Source organism: Micropterus dolomieu, linkage group LG23 (assembly GCF_021292245.1).
Source record: "Micropterus dolomieu isolate WLL.071019.BEF.003 ecotype Adirondacks linkage group LG23, ASM2129224v1, whole genome shotgun sequence".
Classification (NCBI taxonomy): Eukaryota; Metazoa; Chordata; class Actinopteri; order Centrarchiformes; family Centrarchidae; genus Micropterus; species Micropterus dolomieu.
In genome coordinates, this window is record NC_060172.1 from 25416708 (window position 1) to 25429519 (window position 12812).

General features: G+C 38.2%; 1 protein-coding gene across 1 annotated transcript; it reads right to left on the bottom strand.

Moving 5' to 3' along the window:
- Positions 1-2185: 2185 nt before the first annotated feature.
- mpzl2b (myelin protein zero-like 2b) lies at positions 2186-10427 on the bottom strand. Its single transcript, XM_046038938.1, has 4 exons — positions 10209-10427; positions 5849-6018; positions 5232-5442; positions 2186-4632 (listed from the first exon to the last, which is right to left on the bottom strand). Exons 1-4 carry the CDS (start codon positions 10267-10269, stop codon positions 4460-4462), a joined length of 615 nt encoding a protein of 204 aa, XP_045894894.1. The 5' UTR covers positions 10270-10427; the 3' UTR covers positions 2186-4459.
- Between the last annotated feature and the right edge of the window lie 2385 nt (positions 10428-12812).

The following is a 12812-nucleotide window of genomic DNA, read 5'->3' on the forward strand; positions in this document are numbered from 1 at the left end:
TGTGCAGTCTTGATTCAATATGAACAGTGAGGGAAAGGGATGGTCCTGACACAAGTGACTAACCAAAGCTATGCAAACACAGCAAACAAATTAAAATCTAATGTGTGTCACAGGATGTTGACTGAACAAAGTTAATCTACCCTGTGTTTGTGTTTGACATTTTTTCCAATTAAAATCTACAAGGCTTTAAAAAAAATTACCAGAGGATTACAAACAAACACCAGCAATGACCACTGATATGGAACTCTAACATGGTTTAGGGCTCTATAATGATACAGGTAGGTGTAGTGTGGTGTGAGATGACAGAAGGCGAAGTGGAGGATGGTTTGACGGGTGTGGAGCTCTAAATGAGAGATAATGTGGCCGGGCTGTGGGCTTAACGCTCTCCTCTCCAGGCCCCTCCACTGGAGTATCAATGCAGCAGCGATGGGAACTCTTCCAGAACTGCAATAAGAAAAAAAACAACAGCATTTTGCTGCAGAAAGACAGGGTGCTGCTGCAGACCCGTGCAGGACAACTCTAACTGCACATACTCACACAAACATAACATGGTATGTACTGTACAGATATTCATTTTTATGTGTCTCACATTATTATTCATAGATGCCATTTAGGTGCACCCTCAGCTTTTAAAGCCACATAGGTGTCCATTGCTCTTGCTGCAGCAAAATGTGTGCTGCTCCAAAGGAAAGAGACAAGGACACACGTCTCAGCTCTTAGCGTACATTAGTGACTGAGAGCAATAAAAGTATTCACACAATGAAAACAGAAATTCAGAGGTGGAAGAAGTAAAGCTACCAGTACAACACTGATAAAATCAAAAGGTAAAAATCCTGCATTAAAAACCCTAGAAGAGCAGACATTATTTATGTATTAATTATGAGCAAAATGTAAACTTACTCTTTCCAGGAAAAATGGTTTATGTGACTTATATATTGTATACATGCCATTGATAAATTTATATACAGATGCATCAATACCAAAATAGCATTTTACAGAAACTACTGTACTTTATATACAGTAAGGTAGTTTCTTTAGTTCAGTGGTTTCAAAACTAGGGGTTGGGCCCAATGCAAAGGGTTACAAGATACATCCAGGGGGTTGTTAGCCCCATATGCAACCTCTGTACTCCTTACACTCCACTTATTACAATCTATTTAGATATCGCTGAAGAACAGTGTAGGGCAGCCGCTGACCACAGATGGTGGCGCTTCCAATAGGCTTGGATGTATCATACATCTTGTACAGCAGAGACAAGCGGGACCATGTCTGTTTCTGAAAAGCTGGGCAATGTTTGTAGAAATACTGTATTTAAATGTAAATCCCAGGCTGATAGTAAACAACATTGCAATCACAAACTACCATGGAAGATATAAGCAGTTGCCGGATAACAAAAAAAATTACAATTGTATTTCCCCCATAAGGTTTGCACTAAGAAACCCTTGTGACAAAGTCACAGAGTACAGAGGTCACAGGGCTACAGGGCTGTGAGATGATTAATGGGGCAGGAAAGATGTCTAGCTGTCTGTGGTCGACTTTACTGTTGTGGTTCACTCTCACACAGTAGCGTATGTGTTTTCAGCTGCAGCAGGCAACTGTAAAAAAACAAACTACTGAAACAACAAAATCTTAAACTGATCTTATGTCAAATTCCTTGGACATGTATCTGTTAGCCGCACTTAGCCTATTCATACAAAGAAATAACAAGTTTAACAGGGCATGCATTCATTACAAGTACAATGTGCAATGTAAACTGAGCCAAGAGTCTTTGTTGAGATGGCTGTGTAGTCCTAAACAGGTTTCCACATGTCCATGGTTTGAGTTCCTCAGCACCCTACTTCATTAACTGTTCTATGTTAACCATAGACTTGAGTTTGTTTATCTTTTTTTTAAAGAGGGCTGACATAAAAGCAGCAGAAAAGAAATCTTTCACTTACAGACAAACTGACTTATTGAGATAGCGATTCTTTGCATTGTCAGATTGATAAAAGATTGAATAAATGGTGAGCTTTACTCAGCTGTTTTAAGGCCAGGAAAGTGAGATGTAACTGATTGTCATGTATGACACATACAGGAGTGGCTGATGGTTTGTTTTTCACACTCACCCACCTAATATTCACCTCAGGAGTGGATCTGTTCCCACATACCGAACGTCTTAAATCCGTCAAAATACACTTCATGCTACTTTAATTTTAAAAAACAGTTCTTTATTCCAGGTTTGCTAAATAGAGATACATATGACAACATTTCAGGACTCAAAACACATTGCTTTGATTATCACTTATAAATCTCACAGTGGACTTTCTGGCAGCAAAAATAAAATGACAGCACCCATTCTCCTGTTTCATTTCCAGCAGCATTCAACCCCCTCTACAAAGACACATTATGACACAGTTAAAGGCTGTTTGTTACTTAAACATATTATTTGTCTCTAAACTGATGCTTTTTGAAACAGAAAAGGAGAAACATTTAATCTGGCAATATTGGACAAACACCGTCTGCACTGGTATGGGGTGTTTGTAACAATGAGACAAATTAAACTGGCTCTTCTCTTTAAAAATCTATAGTTGCTTTAGTCAACATGAGAATGAATGCATTTTTACAACACTGATCTAAGGCAATAGATTTCCAGCACAAAGCAGCCATTTACAGTACAACACACAAGACCCATATCAATCAGTCCTCATCCATAAGACGCAGAATTTAAAGGGAAGTCCACCGATTTACACAACAGAGTCTGTTTACAGGTGTTGGGGAGTACTATTGCATGTGTGAATAAAGTTTTTGTGACTTCAGAGGGATCCGCGTGAAGTGATGAATTGCCTCAAGTGATGTCTCTTTGGAGTCGGTTGAGGCTGAAGTTTGAAAATGGAAAAAATGTGGGCGGGTGAAGTTACAACGAAGTGAGGTTATTCCTGTTACTTGCTCATTAACACCCACTAGAATAACACACCAGAATTGGAAATGTGGGCGCCAGGTTTTGACAAGGAAAAATGTGTTTAATAAAAAGAGACGATACTACTGGATCTGCTGTGCAGGTTTTTTTCAGACTTACCATCACAAGTATGACACTGTTGTAAGAGTGCAATGCAAATAATGTACTTGTTTAACAGTTACTGTAATGTATTTGTGGAATTTAGTGGCCATTATGCACTGAACTCTGAACAGTACAATAAATAACATGTCATCTGAACCGTAAAATCATGTTAATGAATTGCAAAAATGCTGATGTTAGTGTTTCTATTTATTCATCCCTATCAAAATCGCTGACGTCACCTTCACCTTCAGCGCCTTCCTTTTTCCCCCATCATCTATGCTGGGTTCAGACTCTTCATCATCTAAACTATCACCTCTTTGTCACAACATTCTGCCTCTTCGGGTGTATTGACACAACCCCCACATAACAAATCCAATCAAACATACATGAATGCTTAAACACACACACACACACACACACACACACACACACAGGTTTACCTTAGCAAGTGTCCATTGCCAAATTAACATTGAGACAGTGAGATAGACACTTTAAAATTTACAATACCCAGAATCCTCAGCTTGAAACAATCCCAGCCAGCATACCGCAGAGAGTGTATGTGCTGCTTTCCATCAAAATCAGTTCATGGGTCAGCAGGTTTAAGATCTCTGGATTTGTGAAATTCATCACCTGTATGCACTAATAATTTTAAGTGGCACATACTGTGAACAGCAGTTGTTATTGCAACTGCTGTTCACTGAGAAGAGGGAAGGTTTTGCTCAGAAAAGGTTTATCTGCTCTTATCTTCTACAACTTTAAAAGTTAAACCCTCAGTAGCAGGCAATAGACAGAATGTGACTCAATTCACCACAACACTGTCCTGTATTAAGCACTCTTTAGTGATATAATCTATTGTACGTTTCATGTGATGACTTAATCAAAGCATAATTCTATAAAACATAATTTAAAACATTTTACATTTTGACAAAAATAAATTTAAAACTACATTCTGTAGTTATATGATAAAAAAGCAAATCAATAGAGAAAATTCAAAACAGCCTGATTGGTGCAGTCAGCACTGCTGCAGTGAATTGAGGTTAATGATCAAGTTAAGAACAGCACAAATCCCCCCACAGTTACATCTTTTCCTCCACATTTTAAAAACTGTAAAAAAATTAAGTTAGTAATTACAATCACTGGCTACTTTCGGTTAAAAAAAACTACAAAATTGCCTAAAGATTTGACATTACAACAAATGGGAAAGGAGGCACAGCATCTCTCTAATTCTGAAATAAATGAACTACAGTAATATCTGAGAGGTTCAGATTGGAGAAGCAAACATGGAAGTTGGAAGAAGAAAAAGATGCCTTCACACCCTCAACTTTCATTTGTCTTTTCCAGCAGAGTGGACCCAAACAGCCAATCAAACTCCACACTAGTCCGAAGAAGAAGAGGAGCAGAGGAGCTCTGGCTCTCTGGCCCTCACCACACGCTCTTGTCCTTCCCCTTGTGTTCCTGTGGGTGCAGCTCAATATCGTTATCCATGTGCTTTCTCCTGTAGAACTTCACTGCCATGAAGATACAGAGGAGGATCAGGATCACACCACAGGCGCTGCCAACTGCTGCTGCCAGGATGCTGATCTCAGAGAGGGAAACTAGAAGCAACAAGACCCAAAATCAGTGATAAAACTGAATGCTGCCTGTTGGGGAATTTGAGAGAACAAAATAGAGATACCATTAGTGTATAAAAATAAAACAGTGTCCCACTAATTAAACAGTGTCCTTCACTTCAGTAAGTCCTCTTGAAAAAGACACTGAACACTTACAGTCAAGCCCAAAATTATTCATACCCCTGGCAAATTCTGACTTAAAGTTACTGTTATTCAACCAGCAAGTTGTTTCTTGATTAGAAATGACACAGGCGTCTCCCAGAAGATAAGACGATGTACAAGAAGCATCATTGTGGAAAAGATTATTACTCATCTTTTATTTACATTACACAAAAGTGGCATGTCCAAAATTATTTCTCCCTGTGGAAAGGCATTAGTATTAGAGCAGAATTGTGTCTACATGGACCAATAGAGTGCTACTTTCTAATTACATATTGCAAAAGTTGATAGTAATGACTAAAAAGCAAAAAAAAAAAAGCTTTCAACATTTTCGAACTTTCTTTCGCTGAAGAAATGTGACAGATCTACCCAAAAGTTAGATGTTAGTTCCAAGTCTTCCAAACATGCAGTGCTGCCAGTCTAACCTTTGTTGACGACTCTGAGGACAATCTCTCCATTACTGCCGTGAACATCTGGAGGGTTGCGCACCTGGCAGATGTAGGTACCATTAAAGGTCGGAGACACCTCCTGCAGAGTGATGGAGACGTCCCGTCTCATAATATCTCCTGACCACACCACATGGCCTTTAAAACGCCCTTGCTGGGGAGGGTATGTTGTCTCCTGGTAGTAAAATACCTGAAAAAACACACACACACACACACACACACACACACACACACACACACACACACACACACACACACACACGATCCAGCAAAACTGCACTGACTTTACTTCAAACAAATCAGCAAGCATGAGAAAATTCTGATAATACAAAAATTACTAAATAGAAGTTGCTGTGGCAACGTTAGCAGCCAAACTATTAAGAATGTTTCCTGAGCAACTCACTCATTAAAATATTGTACTCATGTACCGTATGTGTGACCATCAGCCTGCAAACAGACCAGCCACTGGCTCTTCTCTTCTGCATTTGACATGTGTCAATGCATGTTTTTTTTCCTGTGGTTTCTGATAATAATGATATTAAAATACAACAAAGACACATTCAAAGCATTTTCATAAAAACACAGTTTCAACACACCGACTCATCCGATCCTGAATTTATAGGACGGAAGATCCAGGACACTGTGACAGACTTAAGCGACACTGTTTCAGTGGAGCTGAAGGTGCACTTCAGTTTCACATCTGTCCCGTTGACTGCTTCCATCTCAGTCGGAGTGTAAATTTCTATTCCACTGACATGTCGCACCCCTGTAATAAAGACAACCAAATGAGAAAGTACAGCCCAAACGATTTAGGATTTTTATGACCGATATCAATTTTGATATTTGAGGATTTTAAAATTCGATATTCCAATTATTGGTCGATATTCTTTTCTTCTCATCCTTTTCAGAAATATTTGTTATGTATAGTTATGATGCCTGAAAAAAATATAACATGACATAATACTGTTTAATTATTTTTTTATTGTTATTAAAAGTACTTTGTACAAAAGTACAGCTGATTGCTGTGAGTTGCAGAGTGCCCTCTGGTGGACAAACTATGCAACAGCAACACTCATAACATGACTGAAGGGTCCGTCTTGCGTCTCTTGTTGTCATTTATTGGCTGTTATAAACACCTATAACGATTTATCTGCAATTAGCTCGTGAGAAAGATTACGCACCATTAACAACATTCAACATCAACATTACCTTAACCTTATACATACATGTACAGTACACCTTCACTACCTGACTCATTCACAGATCACAAGTTACATTTCAAACTGCCCAGGTGGCTACTTATCCTATTTCATTCCTCAGTTTAAGAGCAATTCATTAAACAAGAGCAGAACTGTTTGCCCCAAACGCAGTTATCACTGCTTATTTAACACATAAACATCAATGCAAAGAGTTGTACATGATCTATTCTACAGCCACTGCTTGAGATTAAGTAGACCTCAAGTAAGACTTTTATACATGACTTCCCTTCAGTGCAAATCAAATAGCTGCTACGCATATTATGGGGTAATGATTGCATGTGTACAAGTATAGAGGATCAAATGGACAACGCTTTACAGCTGACATAAAAAACACAGGGAATAGCATTTTATCTGAAAAGAGCAGGTTTGGATGTTTGTTATTCCACAATGTTTAATAACATCTTATTATTGAAAATGAAGTCCATCATGTTTTACTTGAAACCATTAAGTATACTACAGTATCTCCTTCAAGGGGTCTCGTAAAGTTATAGTTGAGCTAAATCTGGATCACACTGTCAGCCACAGCGATGAGCAGACCTGCAGACTCTTCCTGCAGATTGAAGCATTCCTTCTAATAAACCACAGACAAGAAGAGTCCAAGAATGTTCTGTAATCGTGGATGGGGAGGGATAAAATATAATGTATGTGTGTAGAAGAAATTTAAACTGAACACGATAATAGTTTTTAGTAGGACATGGCCAGTGTCTCTTTATGGAGAATCTACAGGGATTTTCACAATTCTGTAAAATTATATCCAATTGAATAATAATAATAAAAATATCTACTTACTGACACTGTAAAATAAATAGGGGATAAATAAAAGAGTTGTCAACAGCACACAAGAGCATCACCCCAAACAACTTCTGGTGTCAGACAATGAGAAAGCTTTTGTAATTTTCTTTCCAACTTAACTTTTAAAGTGTGTCGCCAGCAATAGAAACAAAAAGATGTCTTAATGTATAAGCGTGTTTGACCAAACTGGGCAACAAAGAACAAATGCTACATCTGCATGGCATTTATTTAGATGTACATCCGATACCTCCAGTTAAATAAATGCAGGAAGCCTTAACAGATGATATTTTCCATCCATCCATCGTCAACTGCTTATCCTGCGTACAGGGTCGGGGGAAGATGATATTTTTCTTGATAGATTTAGGCTGACTTAAATGATGATTTTTCTTGACTTTTCATTAGTGTGGTTTCCTGTACAGCAGACACTGTAATGAATGTTCCTTTCGGGAAGACAGTTTGTCCAACACAGATTGAGCAATAAAAATGAATTAACCACATTGAACTTGCATTGTGGTGAACAGGAAGGAACTGATGAACAAATGAGACAGATAAGCAGATCGAGAAATTAAATTTATAAAATACATTTAGTTCCTATCAAAACTTGACTTTGACTGACACTGACTGTTCTAAATGTCCAATTAAAAATTAACACTAAAATTATTTATCTATTTTTGTGAAGATTTTTAAAATGTGTTTTTAACAACCCCCTCTTTTTCCCCCACTCTCCACTTGAAACTGAATTAATGAAAAGCTTTCTAACTCTTTCCAAGGCCTTGCAGGAGAATGTTGCTGATACACTGAAAATAAAAATAAAAACAAGTCTGAGCTAGTTGCAAGAGAAGTTTAGTTTCAGTTCAACAATATCTCCCTTTACTGGAAAGAGCCTGGGAACACTATGAATGATTTGTGTTACAAAGATTGCCCCATGTTATCTATCCGCTGTGGCGTCATGAGACTACTTATCAGACATTCAGCCTAATATGTAACTCTATATTCAGATATCTACAGGGATACTCATGGTAGACTGACCGACTTTGACCTAAAGTTAAAAAGTCTGTGGTCTACAATCTCATAGATTCATCTGTAATTCCAAGAAGGACCTGGATGCCGACATAATGGCAGACTTCCGTAACAAGCATCTCCACAGTTGACAGGGAATCACATGATCTCAGCAGCGTAAGCTGGTCTTCTTCATGTCATTTTTGTGTGAACATCTGCATTGCCATTGTGCATAGTTCACTAGTTAAAGAAAATGGAAAAGTTGAGAAGGTAGCCGGGCTTCACTGATTACTGCACAAAACCACAACAATAAGCTCTGGAGCTGGAGGACATCAGAGGGAAATCCAGAACATATTTTCTTCATAAAATATCATCCAGTTTCACTAAAATCAGTGACTAAAGTTGTTGTATTTTTGTACAGTGATCAATGAAGCCCAGACCCCATAAACACTCCACACAATGCAGATGTTCACACTAAAACACCCTGAAGAAGACCAAGTTCTGCTGCTGAGGTCAGGTGATTTCCAGTCAACTGCGGAGATGCTCTTGCAGAGGTTCGCCCTTTCGTGTCTGCAGCTAGTGGCACGTTCCATTTACCTCGGAGGTCAGAAGTCGGAGCTTGGAATGACGTCATACCCTAGTTGACCATTTTCAACCAGTACAACAACAGATTTAAGTTGGAAAAGAAAGATGACTGTTTCCAGCCATTTAAGCAATACCAGTTGATAACAACGCATTATGCTGTATTTAGCACATGCAACATGTCCACAGATAGAAGTTGGACAGTTATGTCTTAAAGAGACAAATAAAGACAGAAAAGCGATAAACAGAATATTTTACAGCTTTCACTCTGTTGATGCTCAGAGCTGCCATCTTGGATTTTGAGGTCAGGCTAGGTCGACTTAAGGGGGTATTCCAGTTGAAATTTCCCAAAAATTCTGACTTCCCAGTACATCTGGAAGACACCAAAGGTACTCTTTCTAATTCCAGCAAAGGCAGAGCACAGCGTGCTCATTTTCCACCACCTGTTATTTCCAAGCTTGCCTGTCCAAACTGCTCCTTCATATTTAGTTCCTTCATTAACAGTGAAAACAGTTTTCATCAAAATGCAGAGTAGTTTTCTCAAAAAGGCGTCTGAAACAGGGTGTGCATTTCACTTATATTGCACTAATATATTTGTTGACTTGAAACACAAGGAATTGAACCATCTACTGTAATCACTGTTCTCTCACAAAATTACACTGATCAGCACAGGAAAGCTGAACTAAACGGGATAAACAACAGTCATGCAGTAAATACCAGCTTGGTGAAGCTCATACTGTTCAGATTTGTCAGAGGTGTTGATTAGACTCAATGGTAATACTGTATTGGTAGACCAGCTTGTGGTGTTTTTAGTAGGCACCCCCCCCCCCATCCTTTTAGATGACAAAATTAGAGGTTACATTTAATTGAGATGTTGTATTGTATGTATGTGTTATATCGCAAGTAAAATTCACTTAATTGCAAGGAGTTGTAGCACAATGTTAAAGATAGCATGTATGTATGGACATATATAATAGTTTAACAATCCAATATAAAAAGAATAATCCATGGGCTCAAAACTACCTATACAGTAGGCTTATATCAACCTGTATGTAATCCTGAATGTGTACAAATACTAGGCTACATTATACTGTGCAACGGTATTTTTACAGCAGGTTATTCTGCTGAGTATTAAGAGTAGCCTTTATGTTAAATGCGGTTTAGGCCAAGTGAAACTAAACAAGTTCCATACAGACTTGGTTAAGCTTCTTCATGTCCTGCAGTGGGTCATAATAAGCCTACCAGTCCAGAAATCACGCTTTAACACAGTAGTAGTAGTAACACAGTTTCTGCGTCAGGGAAGACGGAAGTTGTTGAAACTCACCTGTCACCACGAACCCTCCCAGCAGAAGCACAGGCCATATACGATATGTGGGACAAAACATTTTGGCAGGGAAAGTTGAATGCCTCAGCTCTGCCGGGTTACTTCCTCTGTAAAAGTCCCTTCATGTAATCTTATTGAATGGAATCATCGATGCCAATGTGACCACAGACTGCCAGAGTATCAAGCTTCGTATAGCTTGAGTATGGCTTCAGTTGTGAAAACTTGAGTCAGCCTACGTACACACCTAGTGGGCGGCGCTTACTCTGACTTCTTACATAACCTGCACAACCTGAAACTCCACACTTTACCCGTACTCGGGTTTTGGTTGATAACCGACAGTCAAGTTACATTTTGAATTAAATTTAAATTTTAAAGTTAATTTTGACGACTGCCATCTAGTGGTAGTCATCAAGTCAAAGTCTGACAGCCTGTGTTGAAGTGCTATGGGCATTCCTAGAAGGTGTGTATTTTGTAGGAATGGTAACAGTAGAAGGCTTATAGGCTGATCAATTTCTGAATCTACTGTTATTTTAATTACTGTTCTGTTTTTTTTTTAGTAGGCTACATAATAGATTATGAGTTATTTGCTAAAACTGTCTGTTCCAACCCTAAAACATATAACTGACTTTCTTCTGAATGCCTCTGAAGAAGAAAAAAGATGCTCTGAATTAGTTAATTTGACAAGTATACCTTCTGCAGGAAACATTTATATTATAATAGCAAGATTTAAAAAGGAAAAGGTCATGAGTACAGTCCAGTATTTTGGACATTTAATCAGTTATCACAACCTTGAATATGACATGTCTCTGTATATTTTGGATTCACAACAACATATTTACTTAGAGATCTTCACCAGATATGTTTAGATTTGTTACAGATAACAATATGTTGCTTGCAATAATGAATAACTACCATGTTAGAATATTTCTAAATTACATCTAGTCTCTCATTAAACATAAAACATGTGTGCACAGTGCATGTTGAACCAGCACTTGCTTCCAAACTAGTTATGATGTCACAAACTAAAACTTAAACTCAGATTCAAGGTGAGCAAAGAGAAACTTTACTCCTTCAGCAGATGAGTGTGAGATGAAACTGCACATACGTCTGCACAGTGGAGATCAAACATGCAAGTGAAGTTGACAATAAGAAGAATGCAGCTTTGAGTGGAGGGATCTTTTTTCAGTCCACAGCACTTTGTTCCACAACATTTTGGGCTTATCTAAGTATTGCACACTGAATACATTATCTTTTGTGAGAAGTTCACACGTTATGCTTCCTCTGACATAAACACTGATAGAACCTCTGATTCTGTTTTGCTGGCTTTTCTAAAAGCAGGTCCAGCAGTGATTTTTCTTGGTCCTCAAGATGTTGTCTCCACCTCAACAATTTCCTTAACCTCCTCCTCAGACTGACATTTAGACAGTGGCCTCTGCAAGCAGGTAGCGTGTCAGACTTAAAAAGATGAATCATCTCCCACCTGGCTTCAAATGCAGCTTGTTGAGTTTACAACATCCATCCATCATCCATCCATTGTCAACCGCTTATCCTGCGTACAGGGTCGCGGGGGGCTGGAGCCAATCCACTAAAAGCAAATAAAGAGTGATTATATTAAATATATATTATCTTAGAAAATACAAATATGGCTAAACAGTCCAACAACTTAGTGATTCAACTTCAAGCCACCATGCAACCATTTCTTGTGTTCCTTGTCTGTAGCCAAAAATTTTAAGTTTTGCACTTATTGCATACCAGCTCTAGATGGTAAGATCTGCCATTTTACATCCATGTGAATCAACATCAGCATGAGTCTGAGAATAGAGCAACTAAACCATGGCATATTTTATCGCCTTTATGTTGGTCAGTGCTCTCCTTTTGTCTCTAATTAATGATTGTACAGGTGATTAGAGTTCAGAGGATCGACTGGTCACTGCCTGATTTTTTGCCAAATAATACGGTTTTGAATTGGTCTGTTACTAACTGTGTCAAACTCCATGTTTACACAAAATATTTGCATCTGCAGAAAAAAATATACAGTTGGCCCTCTAAATCAACATCTTTCTATGCAGGCATAAGTGAAAAACTGTCTGATATATATATGTATATTAATCCATCCATCCATCGTCAACCGCTTATCCTGCGTACAGGGTCTATATATATATATATATATATTATAATATATAATAACAGTATTTTACAGGATAGAGATTACACAAAAGAAAGACTCAAGAGGACGGTTAAATATTATCTTTCACATGCTGTAAAAAAGCAAAGCCTGAAGAAAATACTTTGTTGCCATCTCCAGAAGATGATCATGTTGAAAGATTATATCCTTCCCCTCATATGCCTCACAGTGGTTTGGTTTGTGCTTAGGTTTTTCAGAACCTCAGCGACTTTATTTCTAAAAATGTCCTGCAACATAATATATCCTCCCTTGGCAGATGGATTATGAAAACTTTACACGCTATAAATCATAAACCTGCCTGAGACACCTGCAGCATAACTATAATATTCACATCTGCATGAGAGAGGCAACCCTGAAAAAGCATCCTAGGCATAAAAAAAAAATACAACACTACTGAATCAAAATTAAATAAAAGTTAT